Here is a 26,417-nt window from a genome sequence, read left to right on the forward strand (position 1 = left end):
CATTTATGTATTATTCTGGCAGCTACTTCTGCATAACAGATCACCTCAAAATCTAGCGGCTCAATGCAATCGTTTTATTAGGTGCATCGATGCCGTGCACCAGGAATTTGAAAAAGGTGTTGCGATGAGAGCTTGTCTGCTCCAGGCCACTGGGGCCTCAGCTGGGAGGCCTTCTTGGCTGGGTGACTTGCCAGCTGGGGCTGGAGGCCTCTGGAGGCATCTTCAGTCATCTGCCTGCAGCGGGTGCTGCTCAGAGAGGCTGACTGTCTGTCTACATGTGGCTCCTTTGTGTGGCCGGGGCTCCCTCCTCGCGTGGCAGCCTTAAGACCCTTGGACTTTTTACAAAGTTGAACTTCTTGCATGGCAGAAGAGGGTTCTAGGGATAGTTTTCCAGTGGACAAGGCGAGGTTGCATGGCCCTAATAGCCTAGCCTGGGAAGTTAAACAGTCACGTTTGCTGCATTTTATCTGTTACCAGTGGTGAGTCACTGAGATTGGCCTATGTTCCAGGTGAGGGAATAAAGACCCACTTCTGAATGAGAGGAGTGTTGTAGAATTTGTGACGTGTTTTCCAAGCCATCCTATATGGCATTTGAGTCCTTAAGACTCATTGAAATCGGCTAGAAAAGGTTCAAAGTCTGAACCCTGGGGCACTCCCACTTTTGGAGATCTGTAAGAAAGGAGGGCCTAGCAAAGAAGACTGAGAAGCAGTGTCCAGTGAGGCAGTAGAAAACGAGGAGAGAGCAGAAGCCACGTGAAGAAAAGTGTTTCAATGAAGAGGGCTGATCTGTGCTCAAATACCGCTAAAAGGTCAAATGAGACGGGGACTGAGGAGTGACGGCTGGCTTTGGTCATGTGGAAGTCTCTGGTAACCTTGGCCGGAGAGATTTCCAGAGTGTGGTAACTGGCTTCTCTACCTCTCAGCTTGGCTGCCAGCCCCTTGGCCCTGGCTGTGTCACCTCCAGCCCTACATCAGGGCTGAGAGGAACACATTGGCTTATTAACCGGCTTGGTTTTTGTCACCATACTCGGCCAAGGAGTCTTTTGCCAAATGTGTCAATGCTGATGGAATTTATAAGAGAATGCCACCTTTCTTTTTATTGTTCAAGTTTACTAACTAGATGTAGTAGAGGACAATATCTCTATTATACTATTTGACCCCAAACATGTTTTTGAAAATTTCACATGTAGTAGGGCTTGTGTATGTAGAGCTTTAATGAGAAATTTAAATGAGAGGTTTAAAGACAGGACAAGTTGGGCAAGATCCCCTGATAAGCAAGTGACACATCTGAGTCTACGAACCTGTCTGTCTGTCTGTCTGAGTAAACGTGCCCTAGGTGAAAAGGGTTTGTTGGGATGGTTTCTTTAGCCTTTGTGAGGGGTTAAAACAAAAAGCAAAATAAATATGAAGAGGGAGGAGTGAAAGTCTCCCCTATGTTAAAACCCTGCCACTTCAAAATCCACTGCATGGCTGTTCGGAGAGAAAACAGTTGTTTTATTGATTTATCTTCTTTGAGTAAAATGGAAACCGGGTTGGTCATCTGTGTGCCAATCCTTGGCCTGTTTGCCTTGACAGCCACTCCTCCTCCATTGCCTGCTCAGCGGTGTACCTTGCGGGACAATGCATGCAGGTCTCACAAGCTCTGTGTTCCAGGCAAGTGCGGGGAGAGTGGAGGCCAGAGGACCTTCCTTCCCTCTCAGGCCTGGGGCTGCTCCCTAGTAGGCCCTGTGTCTGCTCTGTGGCTCCAGCTCCCTCCAGCCTGGTCAGGGGTTGGAGGTAGCGGCTGCTGCTGACCACCTCACTCTCCCTTGTTTGGTTCCTCTGTTCCTCTATCACCGGTGTAGCCATTTTTCAGAATGAGGGTTCCTCTGATTTAAATGCACAGCTGATTTCTGTTTTTCTGGCTGGATCCTGACACATCACATATGGGTTTTCCTCTTCTGCCCCAATAGCAATTTCTAAAGCTCAAATATGTGAATTAACAAATATATGCTTCCAAGTCACAACAGGAGGGAGAGGTGGTTTTCGGGATCCGTAGACCTTTCAGACCTCATATGGTGGTTAGGACTTTTGGCCGCGCCTTGAGACAGCATGGTGTTGTCGCTTGCTATTTTTGTGGTCGTTCCCAAGTCCTCTAAACCTGTTTCCTCATCAATGATATGGAGATGATAGTTTTTCTATTTCACATGATCATGACAATTGAATAGAATATTGTGTTTTCAAAGTACTCTGGACAGTATGCACTCACTGTAAATGTTCTGTGAAGAAAGCCGTTATTAATTACAAAGCCTCCCTTTTCCATAAATAAGCCTCTGCAGTTGCTATTACTCATGTCAGAAGCCAGACTTGAAGTGAGGACAAGCCTTTGCCGGCGTTTCACCCTCAGAGGGCACTAAACCAAGCCATTCATTCGTAGCTCCGGGGTGTGTAGGCTGGGCTGGAGGGGTCTGTGGTAAACTATCCTCCTTACTATGCAAGAAGCCCTGCGTGCATTCATTCACCTTGCTTTTGGGCCCGTTCTCCATCACTGAACCTATAGCTAATGGACTAAGACACAGCAAGGTAAGAATGGAGCTGGTTGTTACAAATACCAATCGATGAACCGGTCCTCCTGCTATTAATTAGGTCAGGAGTGGGGGGTGAGATGAAGAGAGCTTGCATTGGAACTCACCGTGAGGACTCCTGTCCGGTCTGATTCTTTTTACTCTCGCATCTTTACGTCCTCTCCCGCCCTCTTTCTTTTCTGAAAGGTCAGACGAATGCCCAGCCCCCTCATAAAACTTTTCTCTGATGGTTTCAAACAAATTGTGTTTGCAGGGGTGTAATCTGCTCCCCAGGTCCCCAAGCACCATTTCCCAAAGAAGACCTCCTCCAGGCTCTCTTCCCAAAGGACAACCTGCCACGCAGCGATGTGGGGCGCCCGGGCCGCGCCTTTCTTTGGCTGAATACCAGTTTCATTAACAAGCATGTTCACACGTCAACCGGAACATTTAAAGTAACACCCGCACAATGTGTTTAGTGTCTAGTTAATTATTAAGTCTCTGGGCTTGAATTATTCAAGCAAAATTGATTGGGTTCAACCTAATTCCTTCTCTTTGTGTGTGTGTGGTTTTGTTTTTTTTAAAAAAAATAAAAATATGTTCTCCCCTGTCCTCACTAAACAACGTGGTAAAGGTTATTATGCAAATATAAAAACTCTAGCCTGTGGGTGGTACCCAAGTGCTAACAGAATAGGTAGAGAAAGGGCTGGCAGCTTGATTCTTTTATTAAGAAATATATCGGTAGCTCATATACTGTGCTCCCATTTATGGAGAGCTAACATGTTTTAGGTTTTTTCTTTTAAATTCTTTTCTAAAGTTATTTACAAGTTCGATAAGTAGGTAGCTTACAGCCAGTTCTGTGGCATAAAAGCAAAAGAAATTGCTCCTTTCTTTGCTACCCTAACTCACGGTCAAATGAAAATGTTAACATGTCTTGGCTTCACTGTTAGAAAACATGTTATTGAAGAATATTTGTTGACTTGAGAAGATGTTTACAACATATTGCTAAGTGAAAACAGGGGGCTATAAAACTGTCTTTTATTATGTGTCATTTTGTTAAAACGCATAAAAAAGATGGATAATGAACACCAAAATATTAAAGATTATCTGTTAGGATTTTTGCTTTTTTCCCCCTTTTGCTTTTCTAATGCTTTTATGATTAGCCCACAGATAAAGACGTCAGGCTAGAAACGACTGATCTTTTGTCTATCAGAGCACTTTGCAAATAATGCTGTCCAACATTCACACAAAAATCCACACTATTCTGTGAACCATAGCAACTTGAATAATTTGTTAGCCTTCATGTCTAGACTTCCTTTCTAGACCTTCGTTGCTAATTTTTCCTCAGCTTTCATATTATTCACATGTAAAACGATGCAATTGTGGACATGGGTGTTGGAAAGGACTAGAAAATAATTTTATTTTGCAGAAAGATTTAAAAAAATATATGTTGAATGATTTCAGAGAGGAAGGGAGAGGGAGAGAGAGGTAGAAATATCAATGATGAGAGAGAATCGTTGATTGGCTGCCTCCTGCATGCCCCCTATTGGGGATTGAGCCCACAATCCTGTATTTTGCAGAAAGATTTTAAAGATGACAATTTTGAGAGTAAAAGACAGAAATGCAGTGACCTAATTTATATATTTTTTAGTATATTTAATAGCTATATAAAGCTCTTGCTGGCGCCAATCTCACGCATGTGTTTCCATCTGTCATTGTTGGACCGTGAATTTGGTTGACACTTCTATTATAGAGAAAGGGCAAATAGCGATATTAAAATATTTCTTCTAATTTCCTTTCGTGTGCACAAACTTGTGCACTGGGCCACTAGTATTTAAATATGGGGCCTTCCACAAGAAATGTGAGTGCTCCTCTCAGACCCAGATTGGAACCACCTGGAAGGCCTCAGCTGCCTGGGGGCGTAGCTATGCATGACTTGCCTTTGCTGCCATTTCTGCAGTGCCATTGGGTTACGCGTGTGCGTGCGCAAACGGGTGCGGGCTTGCTCGGGAGGTGCGGGTTCGCTGGGGGAGTGAGCTGCCCAACTCCCGCCCCGGGGCCCCTGCAGGAGGCAGCCCGGCTGGGAGCAGCGGGCGGCGGCGGGAATGGTTCCGGGGCAGGAGCCCTGCGCCCCACGCAGGGACCCTTCGGGAATCCTGTCCTTTGCGTTCACACACTCACCACTCGGAGGGCAGCGCGCACAGCCCGTCCTGGTATTCGCCCCGGGAACGGACACAGAAACGCTGCAATGAGACCCCCGGGAAAAGGCTGCTCTGAGCCCGAGAACTGAACTGGGGGGCTGGGGGCGGCCCGGGAGGGGCGGCGAGAGCACTCTCCTGGGCAGATCTGTCCGGACCTAAGGCCGCGGGGGCCCCTTAAACGTGCCCGCAGGCGGGGTCTCCGAGGACCAGGAGGCCGCCCCGCTTCGCGACCCACTCGAGAAGCTCGGGGACCGGGAGAGCGCGAGGCGGCGGCGAGGCTCCCCGCCCGCCAGGTCCTCCCGCATCCCCGCTTTCCGCGGCGCGGCCGCCGAGGCGGTCCCCACCCTCCTCCAGGGCCTCGGCCCGCAGGCTCGGCGGGGGCGGGGGCGCGGCGTGCGGGGGCGGGGCGTGCGGGCGGCGTGGGCGGGACGTGCGGGCGGTGTGGGCGGGGCGCGTGCGCGCGGGGGGCGCGGCCGCCATATTGGACCTGCGCGCGGCCGGGCCGGGGCCGGGAGCCTGGCGGAGCCCAGGGCGCGGGCGCGAGGCCGGGAAGGCGGGGGCGGGGGCGGGAGAGGAAGGGAGTGGCCGCGAGCCGGGCTGCGGCAGCCTCCGCGCTCCTCGCCGCGGCACCAGTCCCTCCCCCGGCGCCTGGCCGCTCCCTCGTCGCCGCGGGAAGATGCCCTTCACCCGGGGGTGCGAGCCGGGAGGAGCCGGGGCCGCCGGAGCCGCCCGCACCGTCGTGGCCGCCGCCGCCCGTGCGCTTTGAACCCCGAGAAGCACCCCCTCCCCTCCAGGGCGCCGGGAGCCTCGGCGGCGGCGGGTGCGGGTGTGGAGGTCGGCGCCCTGCCCGGCGCGGCCCAGCGGCCGAGCGCGACCACCGCCATGGAGCGGGCTCGGGCGGCCGAGTAGCCGCCGCTCCGGCCCGGCGCCCAGTGCCGCCCGCAGCCCCGGCGCGCCGCCCGCCAGGCCCTGGGAGAAGCCGGGAGAAAAATGAAGTTTTCTCCGCATCCGCTGGGAACGGGACTCCCTGCACAGCCGTGACCCAGCGGGAGCGCGGGGGGAGGACAGCCGCCTCCGGGCGCGACTCGGTGCTCGGCCGCGGCCGCCGCAGGTCGCCCCCGCCCTCCTCCCGCCGCCGCCGGAGGAGTCGCCGCGGATGCACCGGCCCAGCGGCGGTGGCGAGGATCTGCAGCGGATTTGGGGTTTCCCTCCCCCTTCCCGGCGTCTGGCCTGGTCCTCCCTGCTCCGCGCTCCTCCTTCCCGGGAAGCGAATGGCTGATGCGCCGCGGACCTAATGAATGATGCAACGGGCTTCGCGTCGGGATTAGGTTGCACGAGCTGAATTTTGAATGAAGGAGAAGAGCTGTTGATCCCCCCTCTCCCCTCCCCCGAAAGAAGTGTTGACTCGTTGTACTTTTAATTATTATTTTATTTAAATCTACGACTTAATTGTATTCTTTAAAAAATGTATCAGATATATATTTTATGGTAACCACCCCCCCACCTATATGTCCATGCGCGGAGTTGAAGACGCGGCAGTCAAGTGAGGGCAGCGGCGTGTTGGATGTTCGGTTCAGCACCGGCGCTGCACGACCGTGGCTGGAATCACCAGCGGTTTGTTTTTTTTAAAAAACCTCAGCTTTTAACACTTGGGCTCAAAGCCTCCCCGGAGGAGTCGCCCACCGGTCGGAGGACAGCCGGCGGGACCCGAAGCCACCAACCATGTCCGGGGAAGTGCGCTTGCGGCAGCTGGAGCAGTTCATCCTGGACGGGCCGGCGCGGACCAACGGGCAGTGCTTCAGCGTGGAGACCCTGCTGGACATTCTCATCTGCCTGTACGACGAATGCAACAACTCTCCGCTGAGAAGGGAGAAGAACATTCTGGAATACCTAGAATGGGGTGAGTTTGTCATTATCATGTAATTGTTATAGAGAGTTACTATGAGTAAACTGAGTATATAAACATATAATATACGGTATAAAGTATGTAATATAGTATATATAACATTGCCATAATATGTCATATGTAATATATAAATAATATTTAAATATATATATATATACACACACACCATAAGAGAATAGACACCAATTATTCCAGAATTTTTTTTTCTAGGTTTTGGTGACTATTTTCCCAGGAGTACAACCAGGCTGCTCAGTTGTTGCCACGAATTAATGTGGAATTTACGAGGAAGGACTTAGGTTTTTAGGTCAGCAGTTAAGAGCTTTTGAGTAATTCTGTGATGGGCAGAGCTGGATGCCTCCCGGGGGTGTAACAGACATTCAATGCAAAGGTATTTATTAGTGGAAACATTCCTTCCCAGACTTTGGAAATCGCTCTGGAAAAGGGGAGGAGATATTAAAATAGCTGACGTCAACAGGAACCCGAAGGTGGGTATCGGCGGGTTTTGTTTCATCCCCGTTTAGGACGAGCAAAGGAACAGCTACCCATGGACTTGCCATAAACTGCCGTGTCTGTAGGATAAAGTGACCTACATGTCTGAACACGTTGTGGCGGTAGCTGGGAGAGAGTGTTCGGGAGCAGCTCCTGGCTGAAGTTTGGTTTGCCCTGCATTTAATTCCTATCTAAAACGGTCAGCGTTCTGTCTTCGTTCTCCCGAGCGCGGATGCTGTAGTGGGAGAGCAGGGCTGAGAGCGGGCGCTCCCCGCTGACCTTCAGCCGCGGCCAATGTTACCTGCAAGTCCATTCGCGCGTCCAGCTGTGCCCATCGCCCACCCTGCCCTGGCGCGCGGCTTCGGGAGGCTCAGCCCCAGGAGTGCTGTGCTACCCTCGTAAAACTAGGCATTTCAGTTGGTTGGGAAGTTTTGATACGAGAATGTCTTTGTTCCCAAGTCAGCATTATGTTCCTGGAGTAAAAGTCAATTGGTGATTATTTTGTTTTGTCTTTTAATTTGAAATTCATTAAAAGTTAGCTTGTCAGGTAAATCACTCATTTAAGATTGCTTACATGTAAGTGAATAGGATGGTTTTTTAAAACAGAATACCAGACTTTTACCGGGAAGGGAAGAATTCTAAACCATCTTTCAAGTGACTTCTCTGTTAAGAGTGAGACAATTTTGACTTTGGTTTTGTATGCCTTATTTTCATGTGCAGAGTAAAATATTTTATTACATGTAGTTTTACATCCCATGTTTTATAAATTTAGAAATATTTTAGAGAGTTCTTTTTGAGGTTTAAAGAAAAGTTTTTGGTGCTTTTAGAATTAGGGTTTCAGTTCTTGAATTATGGTTCAAGAACTCATTCTAGTCTGATTATGATTGCTATTATCTATTCTTTCTCATCTTCAGAATAGTGAAAGAACTCTTCTTATGTACCAGTAGTAAATATAATTTTAAAATTATGACAAGAAGAGAAAACCTTATGCTCAATTGCCTTTTGTATTAAGAGTTTACGTAGTAGTTTTATGTTCTGAGATATTTTGCTGTACAGTATTATCAGAATAACTCATGGATGTTTTCCCCTAAATATGTTTCCGTGGGTTTTGTTTCTTATATATATTTTAAAAACTCGTTATACATACTTAATTTAAGTGAAACAAGTCAAGTAAGTATTTGGCCAAATACACTCTATTTTTATTAATATATTTTAAAAGTATATTAAACCAGGGACTTTTCACAATTTAAAACAAATTCAGTTTTAGTAATATGCTTCATATTTTGTGGAAATCTGATAGGACATAATAAAAATGTACAGTCTTCTAAGTAAACTTCTATTGTGTTTCTCAGTGATAGAGAACCAGAGACCAGAATTTTTAAGGACTGACTTTTTGCACCTTTGGGCCAGGTAGTGTCTGTTAAGTCTCAGTCATTTTTAAGTTGGGAGTATGAGGTCTTGAAAGTGGGAATTACCAACCACGGAAGTCTGGGTAAAGAGTAAGAAAAGGAATGTCAAAATGGAGAAGCTGTCAAGATGTGCCATAAGTAGTAGTTACTATCTTTAAGTTATTTGAGGATTTAGGTTATTTAAGAATGCCAGTCTCTTCATTTAAGTATTGAAATAGGTCAGTTGTTCTTCATGTCTGAATTGATTACTACATTTTGGGGAACTGTCCTATTTTTTTTTTTTCATTGCCTAACATTATATAAAAACAATTAGATTAATAAAGTTTCCAGCTAGTGACTGGACCTCAATTTAATTTTTTAAACTTTTTTGGGGGTCTATAATGGAAATTTACAGGGAATATTTGTTGGGGTTAAATTTGTCAATTTAGATTTTACTTAAAGTGATCCAGTTTTTAGTTTGAGTTTTAAAAATCCAGTATTTGAAACAGGAGAGCAGTAGTAGTTAAATACCTTATAATATATGCTGTATATTTGTGTGTGGCTATTTATATTAAAGTATCATCTAGATATCCCTTATTTTTATGCTTATGACAGGCTACTTTTAAAAAAAGAGTCAGTCAAGATTCTACCTTGCTTTATTTCCATCATTTTCACTTTATTTCTAATTATGGCCCATTTCACGTGTATATTGGTACAGTTAATGTTTTGTTCATTACAGTGTCATGACAGTAAGAAAATGACGATTCAAAGTGAGATGAATGTATTTGGCAGCATCCTTGCTCTGAGTGCTTGAGGGAGTAAATAAGTAGCGCTCCAGAGAGGATGAGGGGATTAAGCCAATAGCAATAGAGCAAGGGAATGAGACTTCCCTAAGGCCATAGGTCACTTTCCATTTAATAAAACATATTTTCTAGTTATGTCCAATAAGACTTGAAAGACTATGTTTTGTCTCCTTTGTTTTTTAAGTTGTTGAAATAATTATGATTTGTATGTTCATAAAATTAGAGTGTTGATGTCAGTAGTCTAACTCTAGAATAAGTTACAGTAGAGTTGTAGAAGTAAAAATATCTTCCTAGTAATAACTAAATTTATTATTCATTCAATTGGCTACCCTCTACTTTGAAATGGGAAATGGGAGTTTAAGGTAATTCTTTACCAATTTACTTAAAAAATAGATGTAAGATGGTATTACTCAATACAAAAGAAACATCCTAGCTACTTATATGTGGATAACTGGTTTTTGATACTTCCTGAATCTTGGACTTTGTGACATTACATTTAAATTAACCTTAAATAACAGTAATTTTATAGCTTGTTCAGTGATACACAAGCACACACACTAACCTGAACAATGAATAAACTTGTTGCTAGAGTACATCAGCAGGTACTGTGGTTTTAACTTTTTCTTTCATTGGCATAGTTTTAAAGATTATTCACATTTTTTTCATGCGTGGGTCAGTTAAGTGAGGTGATGACTTGATTAGAAGGATCTGAATCTTTTTGAAGGTATATTGTCCTTCACTTCGGCTGTTCCTTATCAGTAGCTTTTCCTGAGTAGAGTTTATTAATCACACCGAATTGTCAATATGTTCATTTAATACAGAGGATTAAAATTATTTTTTTAAAATCCTCAATTAGGATCTTATAAATGTCTCAGAAATATAGCGTGGGCACTTATTTCCTTTAGTGCCCAAGACTAGCCACCTAATAGTTTCTCCTAAGAAGAATAGTGAATAAGTACAGCGATTTGATTTAACACAATGCTGGCACATGGTAGAAGCATGTTCTCTAAGTGGTGGCTATTATTTTTCCATTTCTTTCTTTTCTGTTTTTAAGAATCTATTGCTTTATGAGTGAGAACAGGGATGCCAGAATTAGCACTTCGAGAATTTTAGGAATTTCATGTGGAATTACAAGGCATACATTAGCATAGCAGTGTAAAACCAAAAAACAAATAGCATAGTATGTTGTAAATTTTATGAAATTTCCCATAATTCCTAGGACTTGATTAATATTACATAGTAAGCCCAGGTTATGTTATCCTATATAATAAAGAGCTAATATGCTAATTAGACTGGATGGCAGAACGACCTTTCAGAATGACCTTCTGGAATGACCAATGGTCAGGGGGGCGGGGCTGCAAGGGCCAAGCCCCTTGCACAAATTTTGTGCATTGGGCCTCTAGTGGTAAAATAACTGAACTTGTTACAAATTAATATTTTATTGTACTATTCTATGGCAGTCAACAAATTTCTTTCAAAACCTTTTCTCTGTTGGTACACTGATTGACAGTACATTGACTATGTAGATAATTGTTTTTCATCCTCTTGGTTTTGATTAGTTTGAAAGTCCAACCAACATTTAAAACATTAAATAAACTAGAATAGAAAATATCCAGTACATCATGTGTAGAAAGAGTAAGTATTGCTATGCACAAACTCTTGTATTTCTTGCTGTATGTAGATTGGGATAAAAGAGTTTGGAACTCTTTAGTGTAGATGAAGTTGAAATACGGTGACTGTTTAACAGTGAAGAGATGATAGACATGGGTCCTTTTCTTAAAAGCACAGTCTGATGAATTAATGAAGAGAGGAAGGTTAGGGAGGGACAAGATCCCTGGAGAGAAAGAGGGAGTATGGAAGAGAGGAAGAGTAGGAACATGAGCATGAACATACTGTTTTCTTGGCTTGCTACTTTGGTCTGACCTGGGAATGGTTGGGTATTTTTAATTTAGAAGAACTTAATGGAGAGAGAAATTAACTTCACTCCTTTGTATTTGATGGTTCATTTCCTATTCCTTTGTCATTTCCCTTTCCTGCCTTTGGGCTCTCGGATGTTGCCTTCCATTGATTGTCAGAGTTTTGTAAGCTTGAACAGGAGGAATGACCACAGGTCTCCATCGGTCTATACAGGTTGGTCATTTTTTGGTTATATCTTCTAGTTACTCCACGTGAACGCTAGAGTAGATAATAGGTGGGAACTACTTGCTAATTCCAGAGGTTTTCGCATCTCTTGTTATTAATGAAACTGCCAGTGAGAGTGACTTCGAGTTTGGTCGCTAACACCAAGAATTGCGCAGCTGCGTTTACTGTCTGTTAATGAGTCCAGAAGTTCTTTCCCTAATGGCTTTTGTTTTGGAATGACTCCACTATTAGGATAGGTCATCCCGGACATACGAGTGGCTGTCTTGTTGTCACTGTTTTCCAGATCTAGGGGATTTCCGTTTCTTCCCCTCCGATGCTGATTTGAGCTCAGGCTTGCCCTTCCCAGCTCCGTGCTCCACACTCTTCTCCGCTGTGTCCACTTCTTTTTCCAGTTAATAGGTGGGGCGTGGCTGGCCCTCTGTTGTCTAACGCCCCTGCCCCATTCTGGTGCTGCTTATCTGCTGCTATAAAGGAGCACCACTTTGGCTTTCAGGGTAACAGGAGGCAGAAAGACCTGGCTCCCCACTTCCCAGTCTCGATAGTTGCCCCTTAATTCTCCCTCCTATGAACTTTTTGCTTCTATTTTGGAATCGGGGCTTTTTCACTCTAGACCCCTCCTTAGTTTCAAAATGTGTTCTGGAAACCCATGAGAGATTAAGTGCTTTAGGGAGGTGGGTGGGGAGGAGAAGGTTTACATAGATAAATAAATTTGGGAAAGTGTTTTTTAAAAAAGTAAACATTAAAAATACTGCAGGTTATCCTAGAATTATAATTTCATATGATTATGGAATCATTTTTTTTTTTTTCAGAGTATCTGGAAGGTGGATGGCAAGTGTTCCATGGAACACCCTTTGAGAAATGTTCTTTCAGTATGAGGTCATGCTATTCTTTGTATCAGGGTTCTAAGAGAAAGTCTTGAGGGCAACTGGGATACTGCGTGGTTTGTAGAGAGAATCCAAATCTCAATAAATTATATTTTACTTAGTGGTTGTAGACTTTTATTTTTAAAAAATATATTTTTATTGATTTCAGAGAGGAAGGGAGAGGGAGAGAGATAGAAACATTTATGAGAGAGAATCATTGATCAGGTGCCTCCAGCACGCCCCCTAACAGGGACCAAGCCTGCAACCCAGGCATGTGCCTGACCGGCAATTGAACTGTGACCTGCTTCATAGGTAGATGCTCAACCACTGAGCTACACTGGATGGGCAGTTGGAGACTTTTAATTGTCTTCTGTGTGATAGTCATGTGAATTGAAATATAAACAATCATGGTAGCACAAGAGTGATGCTGGTGAAAATTACATTTAGGAAAAGCATCCTGTAGAATAGAGTGAAACTAGATATAATAATGAACCAGTGCTATTAACCTATGAAATCCTTGGAATTACTGAAAAGTTTCTGTTTATGACCTCTTGCTCTAATTAAACTTGCTTTTCAAGTACAGGCATTCACAATAAATAAGGAAATTCTCACTTATAACTTTAGTTACTATAATTGTAACATGTTTCAAAACTATTATTTACCTGAAACAATTTTATTCATTATTTTGTGATATTTGAGAGGAGCGATCATAGACTTATGTAACTTTAGAATTCATTATAGTGTTCAGTATTATTTTGTCTAAGAGGTTACAACTTTTAGCTAATCTGTTGTTTTCAGATGTTTGGACTAATGTGGAACTCTGCTATTATTGTAACATTGTATCTGTGAAGCTATGGCTTTCAAGTGGCAGCAGTTATTTGTTGTATACAGGAACCAGAAGATACAATCCTTTCATTAAAGAGGAAAACCATATATAGTTGGTGCTGCTTCGGCACTATGTGAACAGGTAGGCCTCTGTGACACTACAAACTTGTGGGTGCTAGGGTGGCAGATAATAATAATAGAGGGATTCAGCTTGATTGCTTAAAGACAAGTAACTTATAGCGGGATAAATTAGTCTTCTTTTCGCTCCTGATAGACATTTATTTTTCTCATTAATTCTTCCCCATTACCACCATTTCTCTTACCCCCAGTCTAACTGTGTTAAAAGTACTGCTGCTTATGTGGATGAAAGCAATCTTTTAAAAATACACGTGGCCCACCCTAGCTGCGTCAGCCTGAGGACTGAAAGGGTCCCAGGTCGATTCCAGTCATGGGCACATGCCCGGGTTGTGGGCACGATTCACAGTAGGAGGCGTGCAAGAAACAGCCAATCAGTGATTCTCTTTCATCACTGATGTTTCTATCTCTCTCTCCCCCTCTCCCTTCCTCTCTGAAATCAATAAGAATATATTAAAAAACAAACATGTGGCCCAGCTGATGTAGCTCAGGGGTTGAGCGTCATCCTATGAACCAGGAGGTCACGGTTCGATTCCCGGTCAAGGGCACATGCCCGGGTTGCAGGCTCGATGGCCATTGGGGCTGAGGCAGGAGGGAGCTGATCAATGATTCTCTCTCAGCTTTGATGTTTCTATCTCTCCCTCTCCCTCTCCCTTTCTCTCTGAAATAAATTAAAAAAAATACATGTGAAGTAGTTCAGTCTGTGTAATCATTTAACTTTTAGTTTCCTTTCCAGTTGCTTATGCAACACTGTAGGCTTATCAATGAAAAAAAACACACACCCTTCTATTCAGTTTGCTCTATTCATAGTGATAAAACGTAATTCAATTTACAGAGTTTCTATAGGTAGAATACCTCTGAAATATTCCTGCTCTAAACCAATGATACCGATAACAGAGTCTTTGGATTCAGACTGATTTTGGCTATTAACTGGGTATTTAAGCAAGTTATTTAACCTCTCTCTTATCATTTGTAAAAAATGGGCATAATAGTAGTAGCTTATTTTGCCAAAAGGTTGAAAGTTGATTTAGGTTTTGTTTTTTTTTCCTGGTGACTTATTGTTGTATTTTGTCAACCTTTCCCTCCCATTTTGGTTTTTAAGTTTCTGTCTAGTCTTTGATAAAGGAAAAATTAAAGCGCTATTTTTTGGTAAAGTTTAATTGAAATGTACTAATTCAAAGATATAAATAACTGCATTTACCATGAACAAACATATTCACAGCTTACTGATAATATTTCATTGGCATTGGAGATGCCTCTCCCTGTGTGACTATGCAAACAGTATCTCATTCCTTTTTCTAGGATAAGATATTTGCATTGGAACATTTTGTTGTTCTTAACTGAACTATTTTTCAGTAAATACTAAGCCAATGCCCATTCTTTCTACCACCAACAGCAAATATTATGAAGTGGCTAGTTGTGTCTTATTTTTGGATTTAAGTAACTCCAATATGCAATTTAGTGGTAGCCTCAACTCAGAATAAACTTAAATTAATAATGAAAAATTAGTGATGTGTCTAACTTTGGACTTTATGGACTAAAGATTATGCAGCATTCATACATGCATGTTGTGTGGCTTGACAGTAAGTATGAAGGAGATAATTATTGTATGCCGGTGTTTCCCAAACGATATTTCAAGAGATAAAAATGAATATTCTGAAAATTAAGAGTTCAGGGGATAGGTAAGATCGGGAAATAGGGTTCATTGCATCCCTCTGGATATTACAAAGCACGTTACCATGGTAAACGTTTTTAAAGTTCTGCAGTACAGAAGCTCTTTAACTTTGTTGTACCTATAATTTGCCTAAGTCATTTGACTTTGGAACCCTTTTAAAGAGGAACAGCTGGTTTGCAAAGATGCTCCTGCTAACCTAGTGGTCCCCCCCCCCCCTTCGGTAGGGCTTGATCATTTTTTAATCCAGTTACCTCTCTTACAGAATTAGTACAGAATTTGAGAGAGAGACTATCATGGCTGTGAAATAGAACACAGCTAATTAGATTTTATGAGGATTTTGTAAAAGCAGTGTAGTTGTCCTGCTACAACAAGAATCTATTAAGTATCTGGTTTACTGGGAGTGTAGTGTCCCAACTTGACTCAGATATTATTAAAAGCCATCAAGCATTTACTTAGATTCCTGTCCTAAGATTTAAAAAATACTTGCTTGAAAAGAGATTAAGAAAAGCCCACAATGGCTGAAGCCCCATTTTGAGATTGTATTGCCAGCTATGGCCTTGCCCGGACCAAAAATCATAAATAAGAAACATTTTAAATCAGACTAAAAGATCAGGTATGTGATAAAGCTAAACTATTGATATGATTATCATAAAGCTCTTCCCTATTCCATACTTACAAAGATTTCCCTTGCTTTTATGGTTAAAAATACAGTAATATTTGCAAGTGCGGAGCGATTTCTGTTTCTGCCTTTTTGCTGCATACCTTTGTGATGTGTCATCCCATTTCGGACTGCTGCATGCTAAGCTGACAGTTCTTCCCAGGAGTCCATTGCTCTGTTACATTGCTTGAGGTTGTGATGCAGTGGTCATATTTGTTTTTTTGCTCGTCTTCCTGTGATAATCCCAGTTAAGTACAGCAGCTCTTGGGCTCTCCTGATTTTATTCACCCTCTCTGTGCCTCTGGCTCAATTGTTTGTCTGTATTAAATGTATGTAAATGGATTACACTCCTGGTCTTACTGGCCTTATTCATCATGCCCCCCCCCCCCCCCCGCTAAGTAATCTGCAACCTCATTATTGCATGTGCCCCTCAACTGAAAATATTGTGAATCCTACACATCCAGACCTTTGTTTAGTAGAAGGGCTTTAAAAAAAATACAACATGAGCTGGTGTGGCTCAGTGGTTGAGTGTTGACCCATGCATCAAGAGGTCACGGTTCGATTCCTGGTCAGGACACATGCCTGGGTTTCAGGCTCAGTCCCCAGTGGCGGCTGAACGATGTTTCTCATCAATGTTTCAATCTCTCTCTCTCTCTCTCTCTCTCTCTCTCTCTCTCTCTCTCTCTCTCTCCTTCTCTCCTTCTACTCTCTAAAAATCATTGGGGGGAAAAAATTCTCTGGTGAAGGTCAACAACAAAAACACACGACATGATCCTTGATTATTTCAGCATCCTGCTTGATATCCTACAATGACTACTGATAGCTTTCAGAATGACATTTAAACTCCATAGCATGGCATATAGAATTTTTAATGATATGGTCCTTGTCTATTTCCCTAATCTTTTTCTTTACCTTTAAGAAATATTTTTTAGAAACTTTGAAACAATCTAAAACTTACAGAAAAATTGCAAGTACAGTACAGTGTTTCCCCTCTGAACCATTGAACAGTGAAGTGCCAGCTTGATGCCCTACATGTTTGTGTGTATTTTCTACATTCTTTTGATAACCACTTGCAACTATTAAAATCGAGAAATTAATACTGATGTATTACTATCTTCTAATCTTTAGAACTCATTCAAGTTTGTCAGTTGTCCTGATAATATCTTTATAGCAAAAGGATTCAAAAGGATCAGTTCAGAGTCACGTGTTGCATTTGGATATCATGCCGTATAGTGTCATTCATTTGGGACTAGGTGTTCAGATTTTTCTCAACTTTCATGACTTTGACACCTTTTTATTTATTGATTGATTTTTTTATTGACTTTAGGGAGAGAGAGAGAAACATCAACAATGGGAGAGAATCATTGATCAGCTGCCTCCTGTACTCCCCACACCGGGCATGTGCCCTGTCTGGGAATTGAACCATGACCTCCAGGTTCATAGGTCAATGTTCAACCACTGAGCTATGCCAGTCGGGGCCCAAATAATTTTTTTTTATTTTTTTAATTAATTTATTTTTAAAAAATATATTTTATTGATTTTTTACAGAGAGGAAGGGAGAGAGATAGAGAGTCAGAAACATCGATGAGAGAGAAACATCGACCAGCCGCCTCCTGCACATCCCCCACTGGGGATGTGCCCGCAACCCAGGTACAGGCCCTTGACCGGAATCGAACCTGGGACCTTTCAGTCCGCAGGCCGACGCTCTATCCACTGAGCCAAACCGGTTTCGGCCCAAATAATTTTTTTAAAAAAAAATATGTTTTTATTGATGTCAGAGAGAGGAAGGGAGAGGGAGAGAGAGACAGAAACATCAATGATGAGAGAGAATCATCAATGGGCTGCCTCATGCATACCCATTACTAGGGATCGAGCCTGAAATCCAGGCATATGCCCTGACCAGGAATTGAATGGTGACCTCCTGGTTCAAGTGTGGATGCTCAACCACTGAACCACACTGGCTGGGCCCAAATAAAGTTTATAAAAAGTCAGAATTTTGATTTTAGAATTCAGTGGAAAGTAATAAGATTCTGGCCAAATTATCTTACATTAACGTATTGAATTTTAGTATTACTTCTAAGTAATAGACAGAGGATTTTAATTCAAAGAACTGTATTGATGACGTTTATAAATAAAAATATTTTCAAAAATACTTGTTTTATTTCCATTCTATCTGAAAATAATTAGAACAGGATCTTTTTCATAATAATTATGACATCTATTATCTCTCTTAGAATAAAAGTATGGCAATGCTTGGGTCTCTAGATATATACAGGGTAGGTTAAAAGTAAGTTTACAATTGTGAGTACATGAAACAGAGTTTATTCTTGTGTTATATATTAGTTATTGTATTATTTTCCATATGAACAACTTTAACCGACTTTTGCCCCACGCTGAATGTAGTGAAATGTAGTTTTTATCTGAAATGTAAAAAATTATCTTAGACTTTTTAAAAAATATATATTTTATTGATTTTTTACAGAGAGGAAGGGAGAGGGATAGAGAGTTAGAAACATAGATGAGAGAGAAACATTGATCAGCTGCCTCCTGCACACTCCCTACTGGATATGTGCCCGCAACCAAGGTACATGCCCTTGACTGGAATCGAACCTGGGACCTTTGAGTCCGCAGGCCAACACTTTATCCACTGAGCCAAGTTGGTTAGGGCTATCTTAGACTTTGTAGTTCTTCTTTTCAACAATAATACTTTAAAAGTTATTATAATAGGTCTTATAGACATCAGTCCTTTTTGTTAAGTTTTAACTGAGTTTTTCTTTAAAATGATCTTGAAAGGAATTTTGTGAACATTTGTATTTTAAGTATTTCTTGAATTTATGATTCTGTGGCAGAAGCAGGTCAAATTTTTGATGGCATAAGTTCTGACCTCCATGGTTGGGGGAAGAAAACAATTTACATAACAGTGAGTAATAAGAAAAGGCTGTTGATTAATAATAAAAATGGAGGGTTGATAGCAGACTTTTGGCTCTAATTGAAGACCTAATGCAAATTGGTTTAAATAATGAGAGTTTTACTAGCTAACCTATCAAGGGCAAAGGTAGGGTAAACTTATAGGTTGATGGCTCTACAGTGTTGTCAAACATCCGGATTCTTCCAGTCTTACTGCTGCTGTAGCTGAGGCTTTTCTTAACACCACCCACCCCCAACCCCTCCCAAGGTTATAGGATGGCACAGGAAGAGCAGGATTCCTTTTCCAGGTGGGGGAGAGAAAGTGGCTTCCTACTGTCCTCTTAAGACAGCCGTTCTCAACCTGTGGGTCGCGACCCCTTTGGCGGTCTAACGACCCTTTCACAGGGGTCGCCTAAGACCATCCTGCATATCAGAGATTTACATACGATTCATAACAGTAGCAACATGACAGTTATGAAGTAGAAACGAAAATAATTTTATGGTTGGGTCACAACATGAGGAGCTGTATTTAAAGGGCCAGAAGGTTGAGAACCACTGTCTTAAGAGGAGTAAGGAAAGGAAGCTCTCAGAACTTCGCCAGTCTTAACGCCCACAGTTAGGTCTCATATCTGTTCCTGAACCAGTAATTGCATTGGTACATGAGCTGTGTAAGGAAAGAGTAGGTAACTTATTGTTAGGATTTTAAGAAGAGGGAATGATTCTTGGTAAACTACAAATGGTCTCCACTACAGTTGGCATTGAGTTTTACAATTTATTTATAGCCTTTTCTATAGGAATTTAGTGCTGTAGTAAAGTGTTATGGTGTTCTTTTCTTTTCCCTAACACCTTTAAGTAATACCTTCTCATGTGTTTTGTTTTTAAAAAAATATATATTTTATTGTCTTTTTACAGAGAGAAAGGGGAGGGATAGAGAGCTAGAAACATCAACCAGCTGCCTCCTGCACACTCCCTACTGGGGATGTGCCCGCAACCAAGGTACATGCCCTTGACCGGAATCGAACCTGGGACCCTTCAGTCCGCAGGCCGAAGCTCTATCCACTGAGCCAAACCAGTTAGGGCTGGGTTTTGTTTTTTTTTAAATATATTTTTACTACAGGCCCGGTGCATGAGTGGGCCTAGGCTAGCAGGTGGACATCCCTTGAGGGGTTCTTAGCGCTGCCGCGGAGGCCGGAGAGGCTCTCGCCACTGCTGCTACACTCACCAGCTGTGAGCATGGCTTTTGGCTGAGCAGTGCTCCCCTTGTGGGAGTGCACTGACCACTAGAGGGCAGCTCTTGTGTTGAGCGTCTGCCCCCTGGTGGTCAGTACGCGTCATAGCGACTGGTCATTCTGCCGTTCTGTTGATTTGCATATTAGGGTTTTATTAGATAGGATTGACTTCAGAGAGGAAGGAAGAGGGAGAGAGAGATAGAAACATCAGTGATGAGAGAGAATCACTGATCAGTTGCCTCCTGCAAGCCCCCTACTGGGGATAGAGCCATGTACACTTGACCAGAATCGAACCTGGGACCCTTCAGTCAGCAGGCCGTTGCTCTAGCCACTGAGCCAAACCGGCTAGGGCTCATGTAGTTTTGATTTAAGGATTCTGAGCCAGCATTATTCGGTGGAAGAGAGAAAAGGATGCATTATAAATGTCACTAATTAAATTTTAATTTTAAAATTGCACATGGTCATAAAGAAATGCTTTTCGAATCCATGCCATCTTTTCTGGTTTATCCCTCTCTGAATGCCTATAAAACTTGTTTATGGTGTTCATTTGACAACCAATTGACTTGTTTTGGATTATTAATTGTCTTTTTATATGTCGCATCAAGGATCACTTCTCATTCTATATCTAATGCAAATTCCAGTATAACTTTATTGTTAGTGATATCTGTAGAGATGTGGTTAGGAAAAGGTCTGCTTAAAGTCAATTTAATAAATATTTAGTGTGCACGATAAATATGTGCATAATGGAGGTGCAGGAATTATGTGTACAGTGGAGTGTTGGAACAATAAAGACTAACATGTGGTTCCTGCCCTCAAGAAATTAAGCAGACTGTAAGTGTATGAAAAGAGGCCCAGGAGAGAGATTACTGTCGACAAGGAGAGTGGGGAATGGACAAGAATTAATCATGGAGACATTTGAGCTGATCCTGAGATGAGAATTTTTTGTGCATTTTAGATGGAAGGCAGAGTGTGGAGGCAGCAAAGCTCAAAGGCAACAGGGGGAGGGAATAGTGGGAAACATGGTTGGAATGGTGAGTTGGAGCATTTCAGTTGGCTTATTACAAAATTTGAATTTGATTCTTTAGGCATTGGGAGCCACTGAATATCTATTTGTTTTTAAAGCAAGACTTGGAAACTGCTTTCTATCAAAGTATAAGTACTCTTAAGATGTGTAGTCTTTTGTTATGATAGAATGTTTGGTTAGTATATTCATTAATTCATTTTAACCAATATTGATTTCATACTTTCTCTGTGGTAGGTACCAGTTTTTGGAGATACAACAGTGAATAAGACAGGCAGGGTGTCTGCTATCATGGAGCTTACCTCATAATTTGGGAGAGTCAGAAAATAAACATGTAAATAAATAGGATTATTTCAGATATTGGTAACAGTTATAAGGAAAATAAGCATATGACAGTGTTTTGGGTGGTAATTTAGATTGTTTGGTCACAGGATGAAGTCCATGTTTTTGGCCCGAGGAATCAGATGAATAACAACAGCTCCTATTTATTATTTACTGTATGTCAGGCACTATTGAAGCAGTTTTCATGGATTGTCTCACATAATCATCATCTAAAGAAGGAAGCGTTATCCCTATTTCACAGATGAGGAAACTGAGGCACAGGTCTGTAGTCTCATCTATGTCTATGCATATATAAAAGGCTAATAGCAAAGTGTCCCCTCTGGGGTTCGGAGAACGGGAGTTCGATTGCTCGCTATGACGTGCACTGACCACCAGGGGGCGGGGTGGAACATGGTGGGCGACCAGCGGCAGTGGCGGGGTGCTGAGGGAGCAAGGGAAGGAGGAGGTGGGGAGGTGGTGGAATTTGATTTTAGAACACACACTCTTAGTTGCAATTACTCATTTGTACTGCCATACTGAGATTGCATATGTGACGGGGAGGGCTATGGATGGGGTGAGAATTAAGAATTCTGTTTTGGCCATGTTGAGTTTGGGACAGTAGCCAGTTGAACATATATTAGTTATTGGGAAGGGTAGGACTGGAGATAAAAATTTTAGATTCACCAGCTTAGAGGTAAAGCCATGGGACTAGAGATTTCTCAAAATATGTCAGTAGGAAAGAGAGGGGGGCCAAGAACTGACTCCTGAGGCATGCAAAATGTAGAGCTTGAGCAGTGGAGGAGGAGCCAGAAATGGAGAGTGGCCAGTGATGTAGAAGAAAATGAGGAGAAGATTGTCAGGGAGCAAAATATGTTTCAGAGGAAAGGAATGTCACATGTTGTGAATGTGGCTGACGTGCAGGCAAGCGGCCAAGTGGAGCCCGATGAGGAGCTAGAGGAAGCACAGTGGGAGTCACACAGGTGGCTCTTGAAGGGGTTTCAGCGATGAGGGGCCAAGCAATTGGGTGGTAGGTAGCGGGGAGCACGGGGTTTCTAAGCAGGAGGGAAGATGATGGCTCAGCAGGGAGAAATGTAGGGAATGCAAATGCAGGGATTGGGCTTCATTGGAGCAGGCACTTGCTCTTTTGGTTTTGTTTGTTTGATAGGCAGAGGACAAGGTTTAGACACAGGTGAGCTGGTAGGTTTTGTGGTGGGGAGATAAAGCAGTTCACTTCTAGTTGCTTCTGTGATCTCAGTAATGTTTAAGACAAAGTAAGCAGCTGAGAGTATTGGGAGGTATTGAGATGATTGGAAATGTAACGAGAGGAGGTAAGTGTGTCGGGGTGCCCAAGACCACCCCCAGTTTAGGTGCTTCACTGGGAGGCTGAGTGGCTTTTACCCAGAACCAGTGAGTTCACACCCCCCCCCCCCCCCCCGCCTTTTTGTGTGTGTGGGTGTGTCTAGCCCAGGGTTATTTGGGCAGGGTGAGAGCCACCTTCAGGTCTCCTGAGTCTCTGGACTGCTCTGCATTCCTCTTCTCTGCCCCGGCTTTGTTTTCAAACGCTCAGATGTGGAGTTGCAACACTGGCTAGCAAAGCTCTGACTCTGGGCAGAAGGTGGTGGGTGCTCAAGACAGTTGCTGCCTGGTGCTCAGGGCAGGGCCTCGAGTCTCACTCGCCCCTGGACCTGCTGGGGTTGGACCCCGGCAGCTCCATACAGACACCGGGCATCTGCCACAGGAGGCTCACCAGCTGGAGGTGGACGCCCTGTGAGCTCTGGGCTGGCTGGCTTGGGGTCCAGGACAGGAGTCCTTGTCTAGAACCACAAGGGCTGGAAGGAGGCTGGTGGCCCTTGGCTGGTTGACTGCCTCTTCCCGAGGGTGGGGAACGCCTTGACCTGGTGGTCCCCTTAGGAGCTGTGTTCTGAGATGCCCCTGGAGTCCCCCAGGCGTCTGGGATGGGAAGTATGGACAGAAAGGGAGGCTGAGGTGCTGGGGCTCTGGCCCTACTGACCTGACCTCCACCGGGTTCTGGATAAAAACCAAAGCAGCCAATTCGGAAAAAGAGTTTTAATGATTAAAAGGATTTCTGAAAAATAAAATTTATTATTATTATTATTTTTTACTGCAGCATGAAAGGGGTTTTGATAGGGCACCAGATTGGTTTTCCTAGTTTGGTTTGGCCTGGATTCTCCATGTTCAGGGTGCCATTTTGTTTTGGGGGACAGAGTACTAGAATTTGGGAGGATGTGGTGAGGGGCAGGCAGCAGGCCTGGCGCTGGATCAGGACTAGAACAGGCACTAGACAGCTACTGACGGAACCTCAGCCACCAGGAGCAGCAAGTCTGTCCCAGGGACTCTGGGAGGCAGTCTGGCCCTGAGAGGCATTCTGACCTCTGAATTGCTGTGCTGATAGTCACTGCCAGCAACCTTATCTCAGAGTGAGGAGAAGGGAGGGAGGGCCAAGAAAACGATCTCCAGCCAGGAGTCGTCCGCACATAATGCAGGTGATCTCTGTTTAAAAACAGCTTCCAGGCCCTGGTTAGTTTGGCTGAGTGGGTAGAGCATCAGCCTGCACACTGAAGGGTCCCGGGTTCGATTCCAGTCAAGGGCACGTGCCCAGTTGTGGGCTTGATCCCCAGTGGGGAGCATGCAGAAGGCAGCCGATCAATGATTCTCATCATTGATGTTTCTATCTCTCTCTCCCTCTCCCTTCCTCTCTGAAATCAATGACAAAAAAAAAAGTTTCCAGGAGTCCATTAAAAAAAATTTTTTTATTGTTTTAGAGAGATAGGGAGAGGGAGAAAGAGAAACATCCACGGCTGCTTCCTGTACGCCCCCTACGGGGATGGGGAGTGGGGGGTGGGGGTGGGGTGGGCAGGGCATGTGCCCTGACCAGAATCACACCAGCAACCTTTTGGTTCATGGGAGGACCCCCAACCAACTGAGCCACACCAGCCAGGGCAGGGTGGAGTCCATTTTTTAAGGTATCATTCGTGTATGCCTGAGAGTCAGTTAACTAGAATCAGATTAAAAATTTTTTGTTAAAATATAAGCTGTCAATTTCACTTTTTCAAATGTCTGCTACAGCTCAGGATTATGATAACCTAGTGTAGTAGTCTTCAAATTCAGTAATCTGTACAGTGCATGAAGACTTCCCAAGGGGTGTGAGGGTATATGTCGTTTTATGGGAATCAAATTCCAGATTCTCCACTTCACTCAGTATTCTTTTCTGGAAACCAACTATTTGAGAGCACTCTGAAACCTGCGAACTTCACTCTTCCACTCCCATCTCACAGTTGCCCACCTCCCAGTTTATGAAGTGAAGGCATGCTTCTTGCTCCGGTGCATTGCTTTGGGCTGTGAAAACCTCCTGAGTTCAAAACACAAGGGACTGTTTGAGAATGCACCTCCCCAGGGGAGGGCAAAACAAAAAGAGCTTCTACAAAAAGTATTGAAGCAGGTGTTACATTTCACCAGCTTACAAACCGGTGGCAAAGCTCTATCATCTATCTTTCTGAAAACTCTGAAGCAAAACAGTTGATACGGGGCTATGTAATAACACATTCATTTGAATTAAAAATTAAAGTCAGACTTTTTCTTTTCTCTTTAAAATAATTATTGTTGAAAGTATTACATATGTCCCTCTCTTTCCCCCATTGACACCCCCCCCGCCCCCCCGCCCCCCCCCCCCCCCCCCCGCCCAAAGTCAGACTTTTTCTAACAAAATAAGTCTTATTTTTGCTTAGTGGCTTGCCAGTGAGGACTGGCTTTGCCATTAGATTATATGGTGGACATTTCCCATAACTTTTTATAAATTCCAGGTTTTGATGGAATTCTATTTAAAGCACATATGCAATATGAAATATGTTGGAAATTACATCATTTACAACCATTAAACCTATACTTAAATATTTGAGTTATAATTTAAGGGAGTACGTTGTTTTTCCAAAACCTTTGTAGAGACAGTATGTGAACAAAAATATTTCATGACCACTGACTGCTAGAGTGTTTGTAGAAAAGGGCTGGTTATGGACGCAATCTGTGGCCCAGCTTTGAATCTTGTCCCTGGCAACAGTGACTTTGGAAGTTAACTTGGCTCAGTGGTTGCATGTCGACCTAGGCATCAAGAGGTCATGGTCCAATTCCTGGTCAGGACACATGCCTGGATTTCTGGCTCGATCCCCAGTGCGGGGGGTGGGGGCATGCAGGAGGCAGCCTATCGATGCTGTTTCTCTCACATCGATGTTTCTGTCTCTCTATCCCTCACCCCCTCTCTCTAAAAATCAATCTGTGTATATAAAAGCCTAAGCGCGACTGTCCAGCCGTTCGACTGGTAGCTATGACATGCACTGACCTCAGGGGGAAGACACTCGACGCAGGGGCTGCCGAGTGACAGCAACTTTGCAGAGTGCCCTCTCGCACTCTGGGACCTCTTGGGGGATGTCGGACTGCCGGTTTCGGCCCGATCCCCACAGGCCAGCCGGAGGGACCCCACCTGCTGGAAGGACCCCTCTCACTCCGCAGACGCCCTTTGAACCCCAACACTGCCCCAGATGCGGCCTGCCGGGGAGGGACCTTGGGATGTTGGCCAGCCCAGCTTGTCCAGTCCTGCCCCGCTGGCCACCTTCTAATTAATTTCCTTTCAATGTGCATGAATCTGTGCACCGGGCCTCTAGTAAAAATATGTTAATCTACAGGAAGTTCTTTAAAAAGTTACTTTAAAAACCACTTAACACTTTTTTCTAGTATATCTCTATTCCTAGTTTTCTAAGAGGTTTTAAGTTTTTTGATGTTTTATTATAAGTATATATTGAATTTTATCATTTATTTGCATTTGTTGAGATAAACATATGACTTTGCATCTTTATTCCATTAATCTAGTGATTAACAATGAAATTTGAATATTGAATGCATTTTGCACTACTGGATTAAATCCACTTTTGTTGTAATGTAACTATATTACTGAATTTGATTTACTAGTGCTTTGATTATGATCTTTTGCATCGTGTGCACAAGAAAGATTATCTATAGTTTTCTTATATTTTTTGTGGAAGGATTTGGTATCAAGTATATGCTGGCCTCATAAAACAGGTTGGGAAGTATCCTCTCATATAATGCTGGTATCATTTCTACCTTAGAGATTTGACAGTTTAAAGAATTGAATGACAAATCTATATCATCCTGGAGTTTTCTTTCTGGAAAATTTTTAAAGTAGAGATTCACTTTTTATTAAATATGGGATTATTTAAGGTTTCTATTAGTCTTTGTTTCATTTGACAAGTTGAGTTTTTATATGAATGTGCTCACTTAATTT

At 43.2% G+C, this 26,417-nt stretch overlaps 1 protein-coding gene across 10 annotated transcripts in view; it reads left to right on the forward strand.

Moving 5' to 3' along the window:
* Positions 1-5,387: 5,387 nt before the first annotated feature.
* CDC42BPA (CDC42 binding protein kinase alpha) overlaps positions 5,388-26,417 on the forward strand; it is a 199,160-nt gene continuing 178,130 nt past the window's right edge. For 2 of the 10 annotated variants that reach the window (XM_059677595.1, XM_059677601.1), the window contains exon 1: positions 5,388-6,641. In XM_059677595.1, the coding sequence (XP_059533578.1) occupies positions 6,464-6,641 (178 nt within the window). In that variant the 5' untranslated portion in view covers positions 5,388-6,463. The remainder of the gene's footprint in view (positions 6,642-26,417) is intronic. The other 8 variants (XM_059677596.1, XM_059677597.1, XR_009450251.1 and 5 more) reach the window with 4 other exon arrangements.

This window comes from Myotis daubentonii, chromosome 20 (genome assembly GCF_963259705.1).
Source record: "Myotis daubentonii chromosome 20, mMyoDau2.1, whole genome shotgun sequence".
NCBI lineage: Eukaryota > Metazoa > Chordata > Mammalia > Chiroptera > Vespertilionidae > Myotis > Myotis daubentonii.